Source organism: Austrofundulus limnaeus, unplaced genomic scaffold (genome assembly GCF_001266775.1).
Source record: "Austrofundulus limnaeus strain Quisiro unplaced genomic scaffold, Austrofundulus_limnaeus-1.0 Scaffold427, whole genome shotgun sequence".
Lineage (NCBI taxonomy): Eukaryota > Metazoa > Chordata > Actinopteri > Cyprinodontiformes > Rivulidae > Austrofundulus > Austrofundulus limnaeus.
Window position 1 is genome coordinate 68,920 of NW_013952829.1, and position 12,962 is coordinate 81,881.

The 12,962-nt window shown below is 42.4% G+C and overlaps 2 protein-coding genes across 2 annotated transcripts in view; one reads left to right on the forward strand and one right to left on the reverse strand.

Moving 5' to 3' along the window:
- The window catches only part of LOC106529207 (uncharacterized), a gene marked incomplete at its 3' end in the record, with an annotated part of 12,598 nt that extends 2,820 nt beyond the window's left edge, over window positions 1–9,778 (reverse strand). The window contains 5 exon segments of the mRNA XM_014024563.1: window positions 2,310–2,675; window positions 4,097–4,480; window positions 5,712–6,062; window positions 6,760–7,125; window positions 8,377–9,778. Of these exon segments, the coding sequence (XP_013880017.1) occupies window positions 2,310–2,675; window positions 4,097–4,480; window positions 5,712–6,062; window positions 6,760–7,125; window positions 8,377–8,769 (1,860 nt within the window).
- The window catches only part of isg20l2 (interferon stimulated exonuclease gene 20-like 2), a gene marked incomplete at its 5' end in the record, with an annotated part of 50,058 nt that overhangs the window by 22,685 nt on the left and 14,411 nt on the right, over window positions 1–12,962 (forward strand).

Below are 12,962 nucleotides of genomic sequence, written 5' to 3' on the forward strand. Positions count from 1 at the left end.
TATATATATATGTGTGTGTGTGTGTATATCCATCCATCCATTATCTTCTGCTTTATCCCAATTCGGGTCGTGGGGCAGCAGCTTGAGCAGGGAAACCCAGACCTCTTTTTCCCCAGCCACCTCTTTCAGCTTTTCTGGGAGGACTCCAAGGCGTTCCCAGGCCAGCCAAGAGACATAGTCTCTCCAGCATGTCCTGGGTCTTCCTCTGGATCTCCTCCCAGTTGGACATGCCTGAAGCACCTGCCTAGGGAGGCATCCAGGAGGCATCCTTCCTAGATGCCCGAACCACCTCAACTGGCTCCTCTTGATGTAGAGGAGCAACTGCTCTACTCTGAGTCTCTCCTGAATAACTGAACTTCTTATCCTAACTCTAAGGGAGAGTCCAGCTACCCTGCGGAGAAAACTCATTTCCACCTCTTGTATCCGCGATCTTGTTCTTTTGGTCACTACCCAAAGTTTGTGACCATAGGTCACCCCTTTTCTGCTGTGTGCCTCAAAGCAGCTGGTTTTGTTACTGTTCCTTTAAGATGCTTCAAGCCCCACCCCCTTCCAGCTTCCAGACCGGTCCAGTCCGATTTGAGAGAGAGGGTTACCTTTTCTAGCTTGCAGATCTGTTTTATTTACAATTTAATAACCTTTTTAAATTTAATTAAATTTATTTATTTATTTATTCTGCTCTCGGAGGACTAAGACACTCCTGTGATTCTCTCCTGCCTTCCCTTATCTTCCCTGCTTTGCTACTCAGAGCCTACTCTACATTTTTCATCCAAAACCAAAAATGATGGATTTATTTTTATGGATTTGGTTAGCTGGTCTCTTAATAAATTTTTGGAACATTTTTTTCCCCATAGGAGGATGTCTAAGGTGGGAGCTCTGTTCTGCTCCGTTCAACTAGCTGGGTATACAGTATATTTGGATCCTGATCACTGGATTTCTACAGACTGGCTTGGTGGTCTCCTGGTGTTCTACAAAACGTCGGTGGCTATTCAGGCCATTTTCTGAGTGCCTGACCACTATGACAGATTGCCGTACTATCAACACAGACTTTTGCCTTGAGCGAGCTGGACTCAGTCTGCATGTGGTTCTGCTGACGGTCATGGGCCGGCTGTAGTTCCTGGACTTTGCTGGCGAGATGGAATTGATCTTGGAGAAGCTGAGAGGTCAGCTTGGCAAAATTGTCCACACTATTTGTCATATTGGAGTCACCACATTGTATGTACCAGCGTACATTAAGGCAGATGGAAAATTATTATTGTCTGCCTGACCAAAAACATTTTCTCTGTTCCCAAACAACTGTGAATCTAATTTCTCTTGGTGTTTACGTCGACTTGTACCCCCCCATCCCCACCTCTCCCCACTCTCACCACCGTCTGTAATCTGATCCCTGAAGGACAAGCTGAAGCTGAACAGAATGAACAATTCAACATCATTATTCTGAACTATGGCTGAACTACGGATTTTTTTTTTGGGAGGCTGGATTCTTCGGACTCATCCTTCAGATATTCACACAAGTGCATACAACATTCATGGCTTCAGATACACATCCACTAAACTCACTTACTCCTCTGAATAATAAATGTGATCTTGCTTTGCAGACCACAGCGTGTTGCATTTAGTTGACATAAGGATGTTTTTTTTCTTTTCCTTATCTATCCTTGTGTGGTATTTTCGTTTTTCATTTTAAAGGTAGCACAACCCCTGCTGGTTGTTGCATGACGTGATCACCTGTTTCCCCATTTTTTTGTTATGTGTGTCTTCTTGAATGGATGTTCTTTAATGTAATTTCATTGTGTTCCGTAGAATGACAATAAAGGCATCAATCAATCAATCAATCAATCAATCAATCAATCAATCAATCAAAAAAAAAGATGTCAGCAACAGAAGACTTGTCCATCCAGCCATACATGTTGGAGCCAGAGTCTAACCCAGAACCAGAGGAAAGTTAAGATGAGGAAATCGTATTTGATAAGTCCAGACCATATTTGGCAATTCCTATGCAGGTAATTTGACGTAACCGACTCAGAAAATGTCAGAAAATATAGAAAACTGAACAGGCTGAAAAATATGACCCAAACAGAATATAAAGATATTTTTGCAGCAGCAGTAGAGAGTAAATTCAACTTTTCTGCCTCTTAGAGACTCCTAGTCCACAACAAAATGTATTTAACAGCTAAAAACTTGGATTTTGATATGTCCCCTATTGTATAACATGCCCCTATGGTCAAACTATTTTCAATCTTTTCTGTTCAGATGAACCTCAAATCAAAAACAATAGAAAAGGTGACCTCCATGAAGAAAACCATACAAACCTGTCCACACGAGTCCGTGGTAAATTCTTCACACTTTAGGTTTTCAGGCCAGGTGAAGCCGACGCTGACCAACAGTGGTTCGCAGTCGGTTCTGGCCTGCTGACAGAGCGTTCTGCAAGGACTCACAGCCTTCCCCGAAATGCATTTGGGAAAATAGACGGAGCACAAGAATTGCTTCAGATGAGGGGAGCATCCGTATTGTACGAGGGGAGTAAACTTTTCCAGGGCCAGTTTGGCTTCCTCCTGAGTTCTGTGGCCCAGAACACCGGGCAGCAGAGTTTCTGTGTAAGGCAGGTCTTTGCAGAAAGAAGTGGTGATTGTTTCACATGTTGATCTGGATGTCTCAATAACATGGAAGAGCGAAGCCTGGATAAAAAGACAGCAGAGAGAAAAAAAGAGGTAAAACAAATATATTTATTGCCCACCACCTTTAGTGAAATACTTATTATCTAGTGAAAGAAATTTAATAAAACTGTCAAAACGTAATTATTGGATGAATGTCTGCAGCTGAACCAATGGAGCAATTTGAATAAAACTCTCCAAAGGACTTTTGCAATTAATTAAATGTTGGTGTCACTCCAATTTAAGATGCAGCTAATCAACATTAGCCAATCCAAAGAGGATCATAACCTCCACACACAGAATCAGAGCACCAGTTGTGCAAAATCTTTACTTGAAACTGCGACATTAGCTCTTACAGTTAATGCCACGGATACAATACTTTACAGTATCTACAACTGACTGATGTTTGGGGTCTTCTAAGTCAAGATGCTACCACAGCTAATTTACTTTTGCCAGCACATAAAATGTTTGTGACCTACTACAAATTAACAGCCTGGCCCTTGCCTTCTTACACAGTTCCACTTAATTCTAGTTTCCCCTCACTGTTCCGTCTGGGATTTCTGCCATAGACAATTTCTCCGGTAGAATTTCAACCAGGCCAATCAGTGAACAGAAGAAGGAGTCGTGAACGACGATGTTGACTTTCTGCACCATTTTCGTCTTCCTGTAGTTTAGCAGTGGCAGCGGAGGAAGTAAATGAAGCCATTCATTGTTGACAAGGCTTCCAAATCAAATAAAATTTGTCTCACAAAGCCTGCAGCACTCATTTACAGCCATCTCGTTCGGCTCGGTACTTCTCTCTTCCCAGCAGAGGATGGTTGTTTATAGCATACGCAATTTCTGGTTGCCTTCTTAGCCTAGCTTCCTTCTTGGTCAAGCTGGCACTCTACATAGATCACAGCCAAAACGTTTGCGATTGGGTAAATCAGATCGGACCATTTTAAACTTCAACAGTGTCCACGGCCACGCCTCAAGCAAGAAATTGTTTCTCAATAGCCGAGAGTCCAAACATTCTGTATGAAACAAAGTAAAGAACAAGAGGCTGGTTTTTACCAATCTAACAAATTGTGTTGAGGTAAAACTTGTTTGATAGTAGTTGGGCATCATCCTTAACACACGATTTGAGCATTAACACATTTCACATAATGTTGGCTATTGCAGCCATCTTGATCAAAAACAGCTGTTTTTGTTCTGCTTTAAAATCCTCGTTGACAACATTTGCTTCTTAAGATAAACTTCATCGTCCCGAAGGAAATTCGCCTTGGGTACAGATCCTGGCTGCTACACAGCTCAAAACAACCCACAGCAGTCACATTACATTCCCACATAAAACACACATTCACAATAAATACATTTCAAGAGAAATAAATACTTAAAAGAAGCATGTCGATACAATTTAAAATCTTATAAATACAGATTCAAATTAAAAACAAAAACACGCTTACAGTTTCGCAGGACTCTGTGGCAAATGCTTCACACTTTAAGGACTCGGGCCACTCAATGCCAAACTTGTTCATCAGTGACTCGCAGCCAGCGCGGGCTCGCTCACACAGAGTTCTGCAGGGGGGCTGAGCTCTCCCCAGGAAACATCTGGGTACGTAGACGGAGCACAGGAAAGGCTTGAGATCGGGGGAGCATTCCACCTTCACAAAGGGGGTGAACTGATGCACTTCTAAGGTGACATCCTCCTGAGTTTTGTGTCCTAGAATGTTAGGCAGGATGGTCTCAGTGAAAGGCAGGTCCTTGCAGAAGGGGACAGTGATTGTCTGACAAGTTGCTGGTGAGGCTTGGACTGGTGAGACTGCTTGAGTGAGAGGTGTGGTTTGATCCTTGAAAAGTACAAAATAAAAAAAAAACAACTAAACATCAGTCTGAAATAGCACACCTCAGCTGTTTTACCTTTGTCATTATACCAAATAAACAGGCTCAGTAATGTAAGATTCAACTAAAATTCAAATTTACAATCTTTTATTTTTAGTTTACCCATTTTAGCTGTGGATTCTGAAAGTGATAATGTTTTTGCCTGTGTGTGTGTGTGTGTGTGTGTGTGTGTGTGTGTGTGTGTGTCTATTCTGAAATATAAAAACAAAAACAAAAACAAAATGAAACATACTGAAAACATCTCATCAATCAGTGAATGGATTTTAATAATAATTGGATGCATATCTGCAACTGATTACATTTTTGGGGATGACAGCTGCAGAAAATCAATATTAAAAATTTGTTGAATTTATGTTGTTGTTTTTAAAGAACTGAACTAACTAACTAACTAACTAACTAACTAACTAACTAACTAACTAACTAACTAACTAACTAACNAACTACCCACCCATCCAACTACCTACCTACCTACCTACCTACCTACCTACCTACCTACCTAACTAATTAACTAACTAACTAACTATCTAACTAACTAACTAACTAACTAACTAACTAACTAACTAACTAACTAACTAACTAACTAACTAACTAACTAACTAACTAACTAACTAGGCTATGACTTCGTTTTTAAAATGTTCGGCTAAAATTTGGTGTGGTAGTCGCTAAGTGTCGTCCCAAACTGCAGCGCGTTGCACATCATATTTGAGTAAAACTTTTGACATTAACTGTTGGGGTTAACTGTGTTTGTCTGTTTGCAAAATACGTACGTATCTCATGAACCACTGGACTGAATTTATTGAAACTTTCAGAAATTAGTCTGGTATGTCTACAATGGGTTTTCCCAATTCAAAATAGCCCTTACAGCTAATTAACTTTAGTCAACACAAAAAGGTCAGTACCTCAGAGAATTTTACAGATACTAAAGCTAAAATATATTCTAAACACATACTCCAAGCTTTAACCGTATACACAATATTGTGTGAAATATTGCACATGGTTGCACAGAATATTAGGTTTCACCAAAATGTCTGCCCTCATCCACACTATGGCAGCCCATGTTCATTTTACACTTCTAATAGTTTAACATTGTACATTATATATTGCTTTTATAATATAAAACAAACAGCAAAACAATTCCAGAGATAAGAAAAGACTATAAAGTATTTGATTCACACTCACCTCCACACAGTTGGACTCAGGTAGAGTTTCACAGCGCAGCTTTGTTGGCCAGTACACTCGTTTGGCTCTTAAAGGGGACTCGCACTCTCTCTTGACCTTCTCACAGAGACGTCGACAGGGTTTCACCCGGTTTTCATCCTCTGGGCTGCATTCAGGTACAACCACACGGCACATGAGCATCGCGATGTGAGGCGAACAGGCCGTCTCCACAATCTTAGTAATTTGCTGCATGTCGAAGCCTTGGACTCCACTCTGGTGAAGGGTAGACGTGTATCCCAGTCCCTGACAGAAGCTGGTTGTTACTGGCTTGCAGCTTGTCCTGTCATTTCTCCTTGTTTGCACTGTTTGCACCTGTTGAGGTAAAACCCACAGACACACAAAAACTAAGAAAAAGTGCTTCATGGTTCTTAAAATGATTCAGTGTTGCTTCTAAAGAGGTTTGTTACTATAACGTGTGCAGCTTTCCTTAGAAGGTGGAGACAGAGTCTGCCAGTGGAGCTGCTATAGAAAAGGAGCTGGTTTAGGGTCACAGAACAATATAATGCTCGACACATAATAAAAACCAAAACGGTCTCACAGCAGGGGTTCTGCTCAGAGAAATTCCAGTTAAAATGATTAAAAGCTTTACGGCATATGTGACATCTGGTTGTAATTGTGTGTTTTATTAGTCGTTGGTTTGCAGAGATTGGTGGGCTAGAGGGGTTGTTTGTGACAGAATAGAAGTTGGGAAACTAAAAAATGGAGGTTTGATTTGCTAGATTATTATTGTTTTTCCTGAGAGTTTCTTACCTCTTCCCTTAGCCGGGTGATTATTAAAAACACTTGTACAAAAAGACAGGGAAAAAAAGTGTCTGGCATTGCTTTTGAATTCACGTATTATATTTTTGGTTTTGACAGTTGAACAAACTATGAATCAAAAATCTATTTATGAGTAGAAACATTAAATTGTGACCAAAAATAGTTCATTCAATAAAAATAAAACATTTTAATCAATGTTGCTTATGGAATTTAATGTTTTAAACACTTCCTGTTAGTGTGTTAGTGTTACCTGTCCACATGACGTGGTGGTAAATTCTTCACACCTTAACTTCTCGGGCCACTGAAAACCAAAGTGTCTCATCAGCGGCCCGCAGCCTGACTGTGCCTTTTCACAGTCAGTTCTGCAGGGGGGCTGGGCTCTTCTTAAGACACATTTAGGGGTGTAGACTGAGCATAAGAAAGGTTTCAGATGAGGGGAGCATTCTGCCGTTATGAATGGGGCAAATTGTTGCATCTCCTGAATGACTGCTTCCTGGGTTTGGTGTCCCAGAGTGTTTGGCAGGATGGTCTCTGTGTAAGACAACTCACTGCAGAGCGGGACAGTGATCGCCTGACACGTTGGAGGGGGAGGCTGGGTAACTGGGATTTCTTGATCCTGGAGAAACAGAGAAAAAAAGGGTAATTCTGTTACTGTCAAACTATATCAAGGTTCAAACAATATTCGTTCGGTAAATTGTCACAATTTATCACAACTGTTGTACAACCAACCAATTAACCATTTATTTATGCAGTTTCTTCTATGTGAAAACTAAATCCATCAATTCAGCCATTAACTGCCGCCTTACAGCTTATCCATAGAGTCAAATAACAGACACTGAAGTGTAATGTTACATGATGCTCAACATTCTTTATTTTAACACAGTGGTAACACTGATTTTCTTGCGTGAAAGTTCTCGTAATAATGTGACTTTATTCTTATAATGTTCCAACTTTACTCTGGTATTATTTCGACTTTATTCTCGTACAACTTTTATCTCATAATGACTTTATTTTCATAATAAAAAAATCTTGTGACTCTTATAATAGCTATACGTCATAGAGTCCAGGGTCTCCTCCCAAATGTCCTGTTTAAGTTCTGAAGGCATTTCCCCAAAGGAATCATTACTAGCCCACCGATATCTATTTGCTCTTGTCAGCGCGAAAGAGGTCTGCTGTTCTTGTGGATTTTTGGGCTGTCATGTTCTTTGAACCATTGCTCAGCATTAATGGAGAGATACTACAAGTGACATATACGTAGAATAAAAAATAGACTAGGGAATGAAAAGCTTTGCCTCAAAGCTCAACTTTTTTACCACCAAGGCACAGCACAGATTCTGCTTCAAAGAAACAGTTGCTTCAAACCTCCTGTTGACCTCAGACAAGACATAACTCCTAAATTATAGTCTCATAACTTCATGGGACAGGGGTGATATTTTTAAGGTGTTAACCATTACTGAAGATCTGGAAATACTGATCCATCTACCAGCTGCATCAGTCAGACACATTTTTTTAAGTCAATGCTGGAAGTTGCTTTGAATAACTTGCTTTGAAAAAAGAATGATTAAATAAAAGATAGGTGACTACACAATTCTTGTGCCAGATGAATCATAAACAAGAGTAAAAACATGCTACAGGATACATTGGATGTATAAAGGCCAACCAAAAAGATTTATACCTTAATATTTTGAATGGAGCCTTTTGTACCTTTTCTTAAATATTTTTAAAGTGAGGTCCATAAATTGAATTGACACTGGACAGTTTTTTTTTATTGGGTGTGGTACTTGCTGTCTTTCAGAAACCCTAATGTTACACACTCTGATCTGGACAAATAAGGTAAAACCTTTGTCAAATCTTTTTTTTTACTAACCTCTACACAGTTAGTCAGAGGCAAAGCGTCACATCGGAGCCTCATCGGCCAGAACAACCACTTTGCTCGTAAAGGAGACTCACAGTCCCTCTTGACCTTCTCACAAAGAGCTCGGCACGGTTTCTTCTGGCTTTCGTTTTCTGATCCACACTCGGGGACAACCACGCGACACATGACCGTGGCGATGTGAGGAGAACAGGCTGTCTCCACAATCTGACCAATCTGCTGCAGACTGAAGCCTTGGACTCCATCTGGATGAAGGGTAGAAGTGTATCCTAAACCTTGACAAAACCTGGCTGTTACTGGCTTGCAGCTGGTCCTGTCCGTTCTTCTGGTTTGTGCCTGCTGAGGAAACAGCAGCAGACACACAACCACCAAAAACAAATGTTTCATGGTTCCTAAACACAGCTCTGGGCTGTTTCAAAGCTTAAAGATGGTTGAAACCAGTTTGTGTGCGCTACTTTTCTCAGGAGGTGGAGTTTAAATTCACAAATATATTTTTTTTACATCAGAGGCAATGGTTTAGGGACATTGTTATGATTGTAGATCAAAAATATGCTCAAAACAAACTGTGAGGCAAACCAGTCTCAGAGCAGGAACCCTCCTCTGAGAAATTAAATCCAAGAGCTTATGGGCACAGAGTGTACTAAATCTGGATGTAATGATGTGCACCGAGGAAAACAAAGGGTGGGAAATGATGTCATGAATCTTTCAGGGAAACAATTCAGCACTAGTAATAATAAAAAAGGAATCTGATGGCATGAATGCCACAAGTTTTCTCCAGATTCTTCTCATGGTCCGCAAATGTATGTTAGGTTGACTGGAGGTTTTAAACTGATTTTATACACATGAGTATGCATGTATAGTATACATGTTTAGGCAACATGTAACTCCCCTGATATGAAAATTTACAGAATGTCCAGTCTTCCCTGTTTAAAGGCATTTTAGAGTTCATATTTTTGTTTTTTTAAGACACCATTACTTTTACTTTTTTTTTCCAGTACCTACCCCTGACCCCAAGACAGTAACTCTAAACAGAACTCCAGATGTACACGACTCTGTAAAATCATGCATATGCCTCATCTGTGACCCATTATCATCAGCATCATAAAAAAACTCACAAGCATGTGGAACTCTTTCAATCTTAAAACAAGATGTAATAAAATCTGATGGTAAATTCAACACTGCTGTGTGGTTTCAGAGCAACATCTGGTTGTGATTATATGAGTTAATGGATGCAAATTAGTAACAGAAAGCTTACACAAAGGGTCCAACCTATGGGTAAAAAAGTTTAAATGTAAAGAAACAGAGAAAACCTAAAATAAACACTACAATTTTGTTGTTATATCCAAAATATGAGCTCACGTTATCTTATAAAAGATTAGCCTTAAGTCTGTAACTCTGTCCCTTCGCTGCTCAGATTCTTAAGAAATATCTTAAAACATTTTTATTCGGACAGGCTTTTAATTAAGTTTTGTTTACTGTGCTTTTTTTGTTCTTTATATGTGACCTTTTTTTAACTGATTTTAGTTATTTTGCTCTCTGTTAAGCACTTTGTGATGTTTTTGTCTGTGAAATGTGCTACATAAATAAAGTTTACTGACTTACCAAGTATCTTAAATGCATTGACGGATAAAGAGAGAAGCATTTTGACTGTTCTGAAGCAGATTATAATCAGTGGTCCTGGTATCTTTACTTTACTTGAGTAATTATTTTTTGGGGGGACTTATGACTTCCACTCCATTACGTTTCAAAGACAAATATTGTACTTTTTACTCCACTACACTGAAGCTTGTTAGTTACTTGTTACTTTTGGTTCAGCATAGTTTAGTAATCCACTATTTCTGTTTTTCTTTCTTGAAATGCCACAAAAACAAAACAGACATTTGCTAAAAATCTTTGGTGCAACAAATTTACACGCAAAAATATTGAGCAGATTGGGAACCAGTCAAATATTTTAAATAAACTTTATCAATTGCATAACTGCAATAAAAAAAGTTAACATGAGTAATTGTAGGTAGTGCAGTAACATCCAAAATTAAGTCAATGTAACTGAAATTATAAGTTGGAAAAACAGCTATTTTAAGTGAAAAGCGCATAAAATGTTTTTAAGCCACTTCAGTAGAAAGCAGAACTGAATATTAGTTTCTTATTTTCTTCATCATCATTGACTTTTTTTAAAGAAGAAAAAGAAAGAGAAGAAAAAAGTGAAATGTAATAGGAAAGAGTGAAAGAGATACTATATTAGAAGATATGTGAAACATATATCGAGAAAACACAGAACAACACACCTGGCATCTTGGCTGCACACCTACAGAAACAGAGATAACAAAAACATAGCAAAAAATGTACAGTGTATCTATATAATTATAATGATTCTAACCTAATAAGTATTGAACACGTCACCATTTTTCTCAGTAAATATATTACTAGAGGTGCTAATGACGTGAAATTTTCACCAGATGTCGGTAACAACCCAAGTGATCCATGCATAGAAAGAAATCAAACCATAAATTACCAGAAATTAAGTTATTTGTAATAATGTGGAATGGCACATTCATACACTGATGGGACACACATCAGAGGTATTGGGGTGAAGTGTCTAGCCCAGGTACCCAACAACTGAGACAGCTGGACGGGGGATCAAACCGGCTACCTTCTAGTTCCAGGACTACTCCCCAAACCACTCTGCCACAGCCGCCCTCGGATGTGGCAGATGTGGCAGACACACAAGATGGACGCCAAATTCCACTCACACTCCCCATACATACTCTATACCCCCCAGGTCCTGGACATGCACCCGCCCCCTACAGAGAGCAGCTCACATCCAAACCCAAGGAGGTAGACCTCTTCAATCTGGGGTGAAGAAGAGCAGACAGCCAAGTCCCAGCCCGGGCCGCACCAGTCCGGTCAACCAGCCCCCCTCCCCAGCCAGGCCACCCCCCGGACCAACCCCACACCCCGCCAACGGCCAAGCGTACACCCCCAATCGACCACCCGCTGGACTCTGGCAGCCTCCCCAGCCAGCGAGCTGACCACAGAAACCAGGAGCCAGACTCCGGGAGCCCAAACAGCCCCAGAGAAGCTGGAGTGCCAGCCCCGCCCCCGGGACCCCTCCAAGTCCCAAGTCCGCCCGCAGCCCAGGCCCCACCAGACGGTCAGGCCCTCCTCAGGACCCCATCCCCAGAGGGCCAATGAGGAACAGGGGAGTGAAAAAGACCATAACACCCCCACCCCCACCCTCAAATGTGCTGTTGATGCATGTTGTTATATAATGCAATTAAAATGGGGAAGAAGACAGGGCAGAGGCCAGCACAGTGCCAGTTTTCTCTCCATCCTAACTCTAACCCTAAATGTCTAAAAGCAAACATTGGGAGTGGGCACAGGCATCAGTGGCAAGAGTGTCCCATCCTGCCCCTTGCATGCCATAAGTGCCCACCCCCATCTTCCTATATGTAAATGTTATGAGACTATTACGAGTGAATGTCTAGGGTGTACAGTAGAATTGGAGCCCAGGTGGTTATAGCAAACAGAGATGTGAAATTGTTGCAGTTCATAACACATCTGTGCCCCAAAAACCCTACAAGAGTGTGGTTGAAAAATGAAGAGGGTGAAGGTGTGTGGTGGAGGATGGGAAGAAAAAACTGAGGGAGCATGAATGCTCCCACAGGGGGTCAGCTCCCTCGCAGACCCCGGTAGGCTCCCCCATTTCCCAAGATCCACCCAGGGAATGAGGCCCCAAGACCTCTTCCTCCGGACAGACCACCAGGCTCAGAAGGCCCCAGATCATGGACAGACAGAGCCCGGAGGACCACCAGAAACCGGGACCAACAAACCACCCACCCCAGAGCCATCCAGAACCCTGAGACCCGACCCCCAGCCCCACAGCCAACCCAAAGAAGCTACCGAACACCAGCAAGAATGATTCAGCTGAGAGCACACACCCAGCCGCCGACAGCGCAAAGAGGGACCAGAGCGAGGCTCAGCCACAACAAAGGGGCCGGCCAGCCAACCCAGCACAGCCCCCGGCGGCCACCAAGGCCACCTAAACAGCCCCACCCCAGAAGAAATACTATGCCCACCCCATCATTCAGACAACTCTCAGAACATATAGCACACTAGACACCCAGGCTGGTTTGGCCTATCCCCTGCCAGGGGCCACCGGCCCCACCCGCAGCCAGCCCAACCCCCCAGCTCTTGAGACCCACAGCCCGCCAGTGCACCAAAGGCCCCCCCGCCCAGAGCCGAGGACCAAGGCACAAAGCGGCCCATAGCCTGGCAACCCACCCGCCAGGATTCAAGACCCCCCCGCCCCCCGACCCGACCAGGATCACAGCCCAGGGGCGGCACGACCCCAGAACCCTAAGCACCCATGCCCACCCCGAACCCACCCCAGCACAGCCAGGCCACCAGGTCAGCGACCCATGACCGCCGCTACAGACCACCTAAGAGCATGCATGCAGCCACCAGAAAACATCCCCCAGAACCACCAGGGTCCCCCCAGGGCGAGAACCGCACCCCCACTCGCCCAGGAATCCCCTGCAGCCCCGCCTCCAAGAACCCTCCAGACGCCCCAAATCCCGATG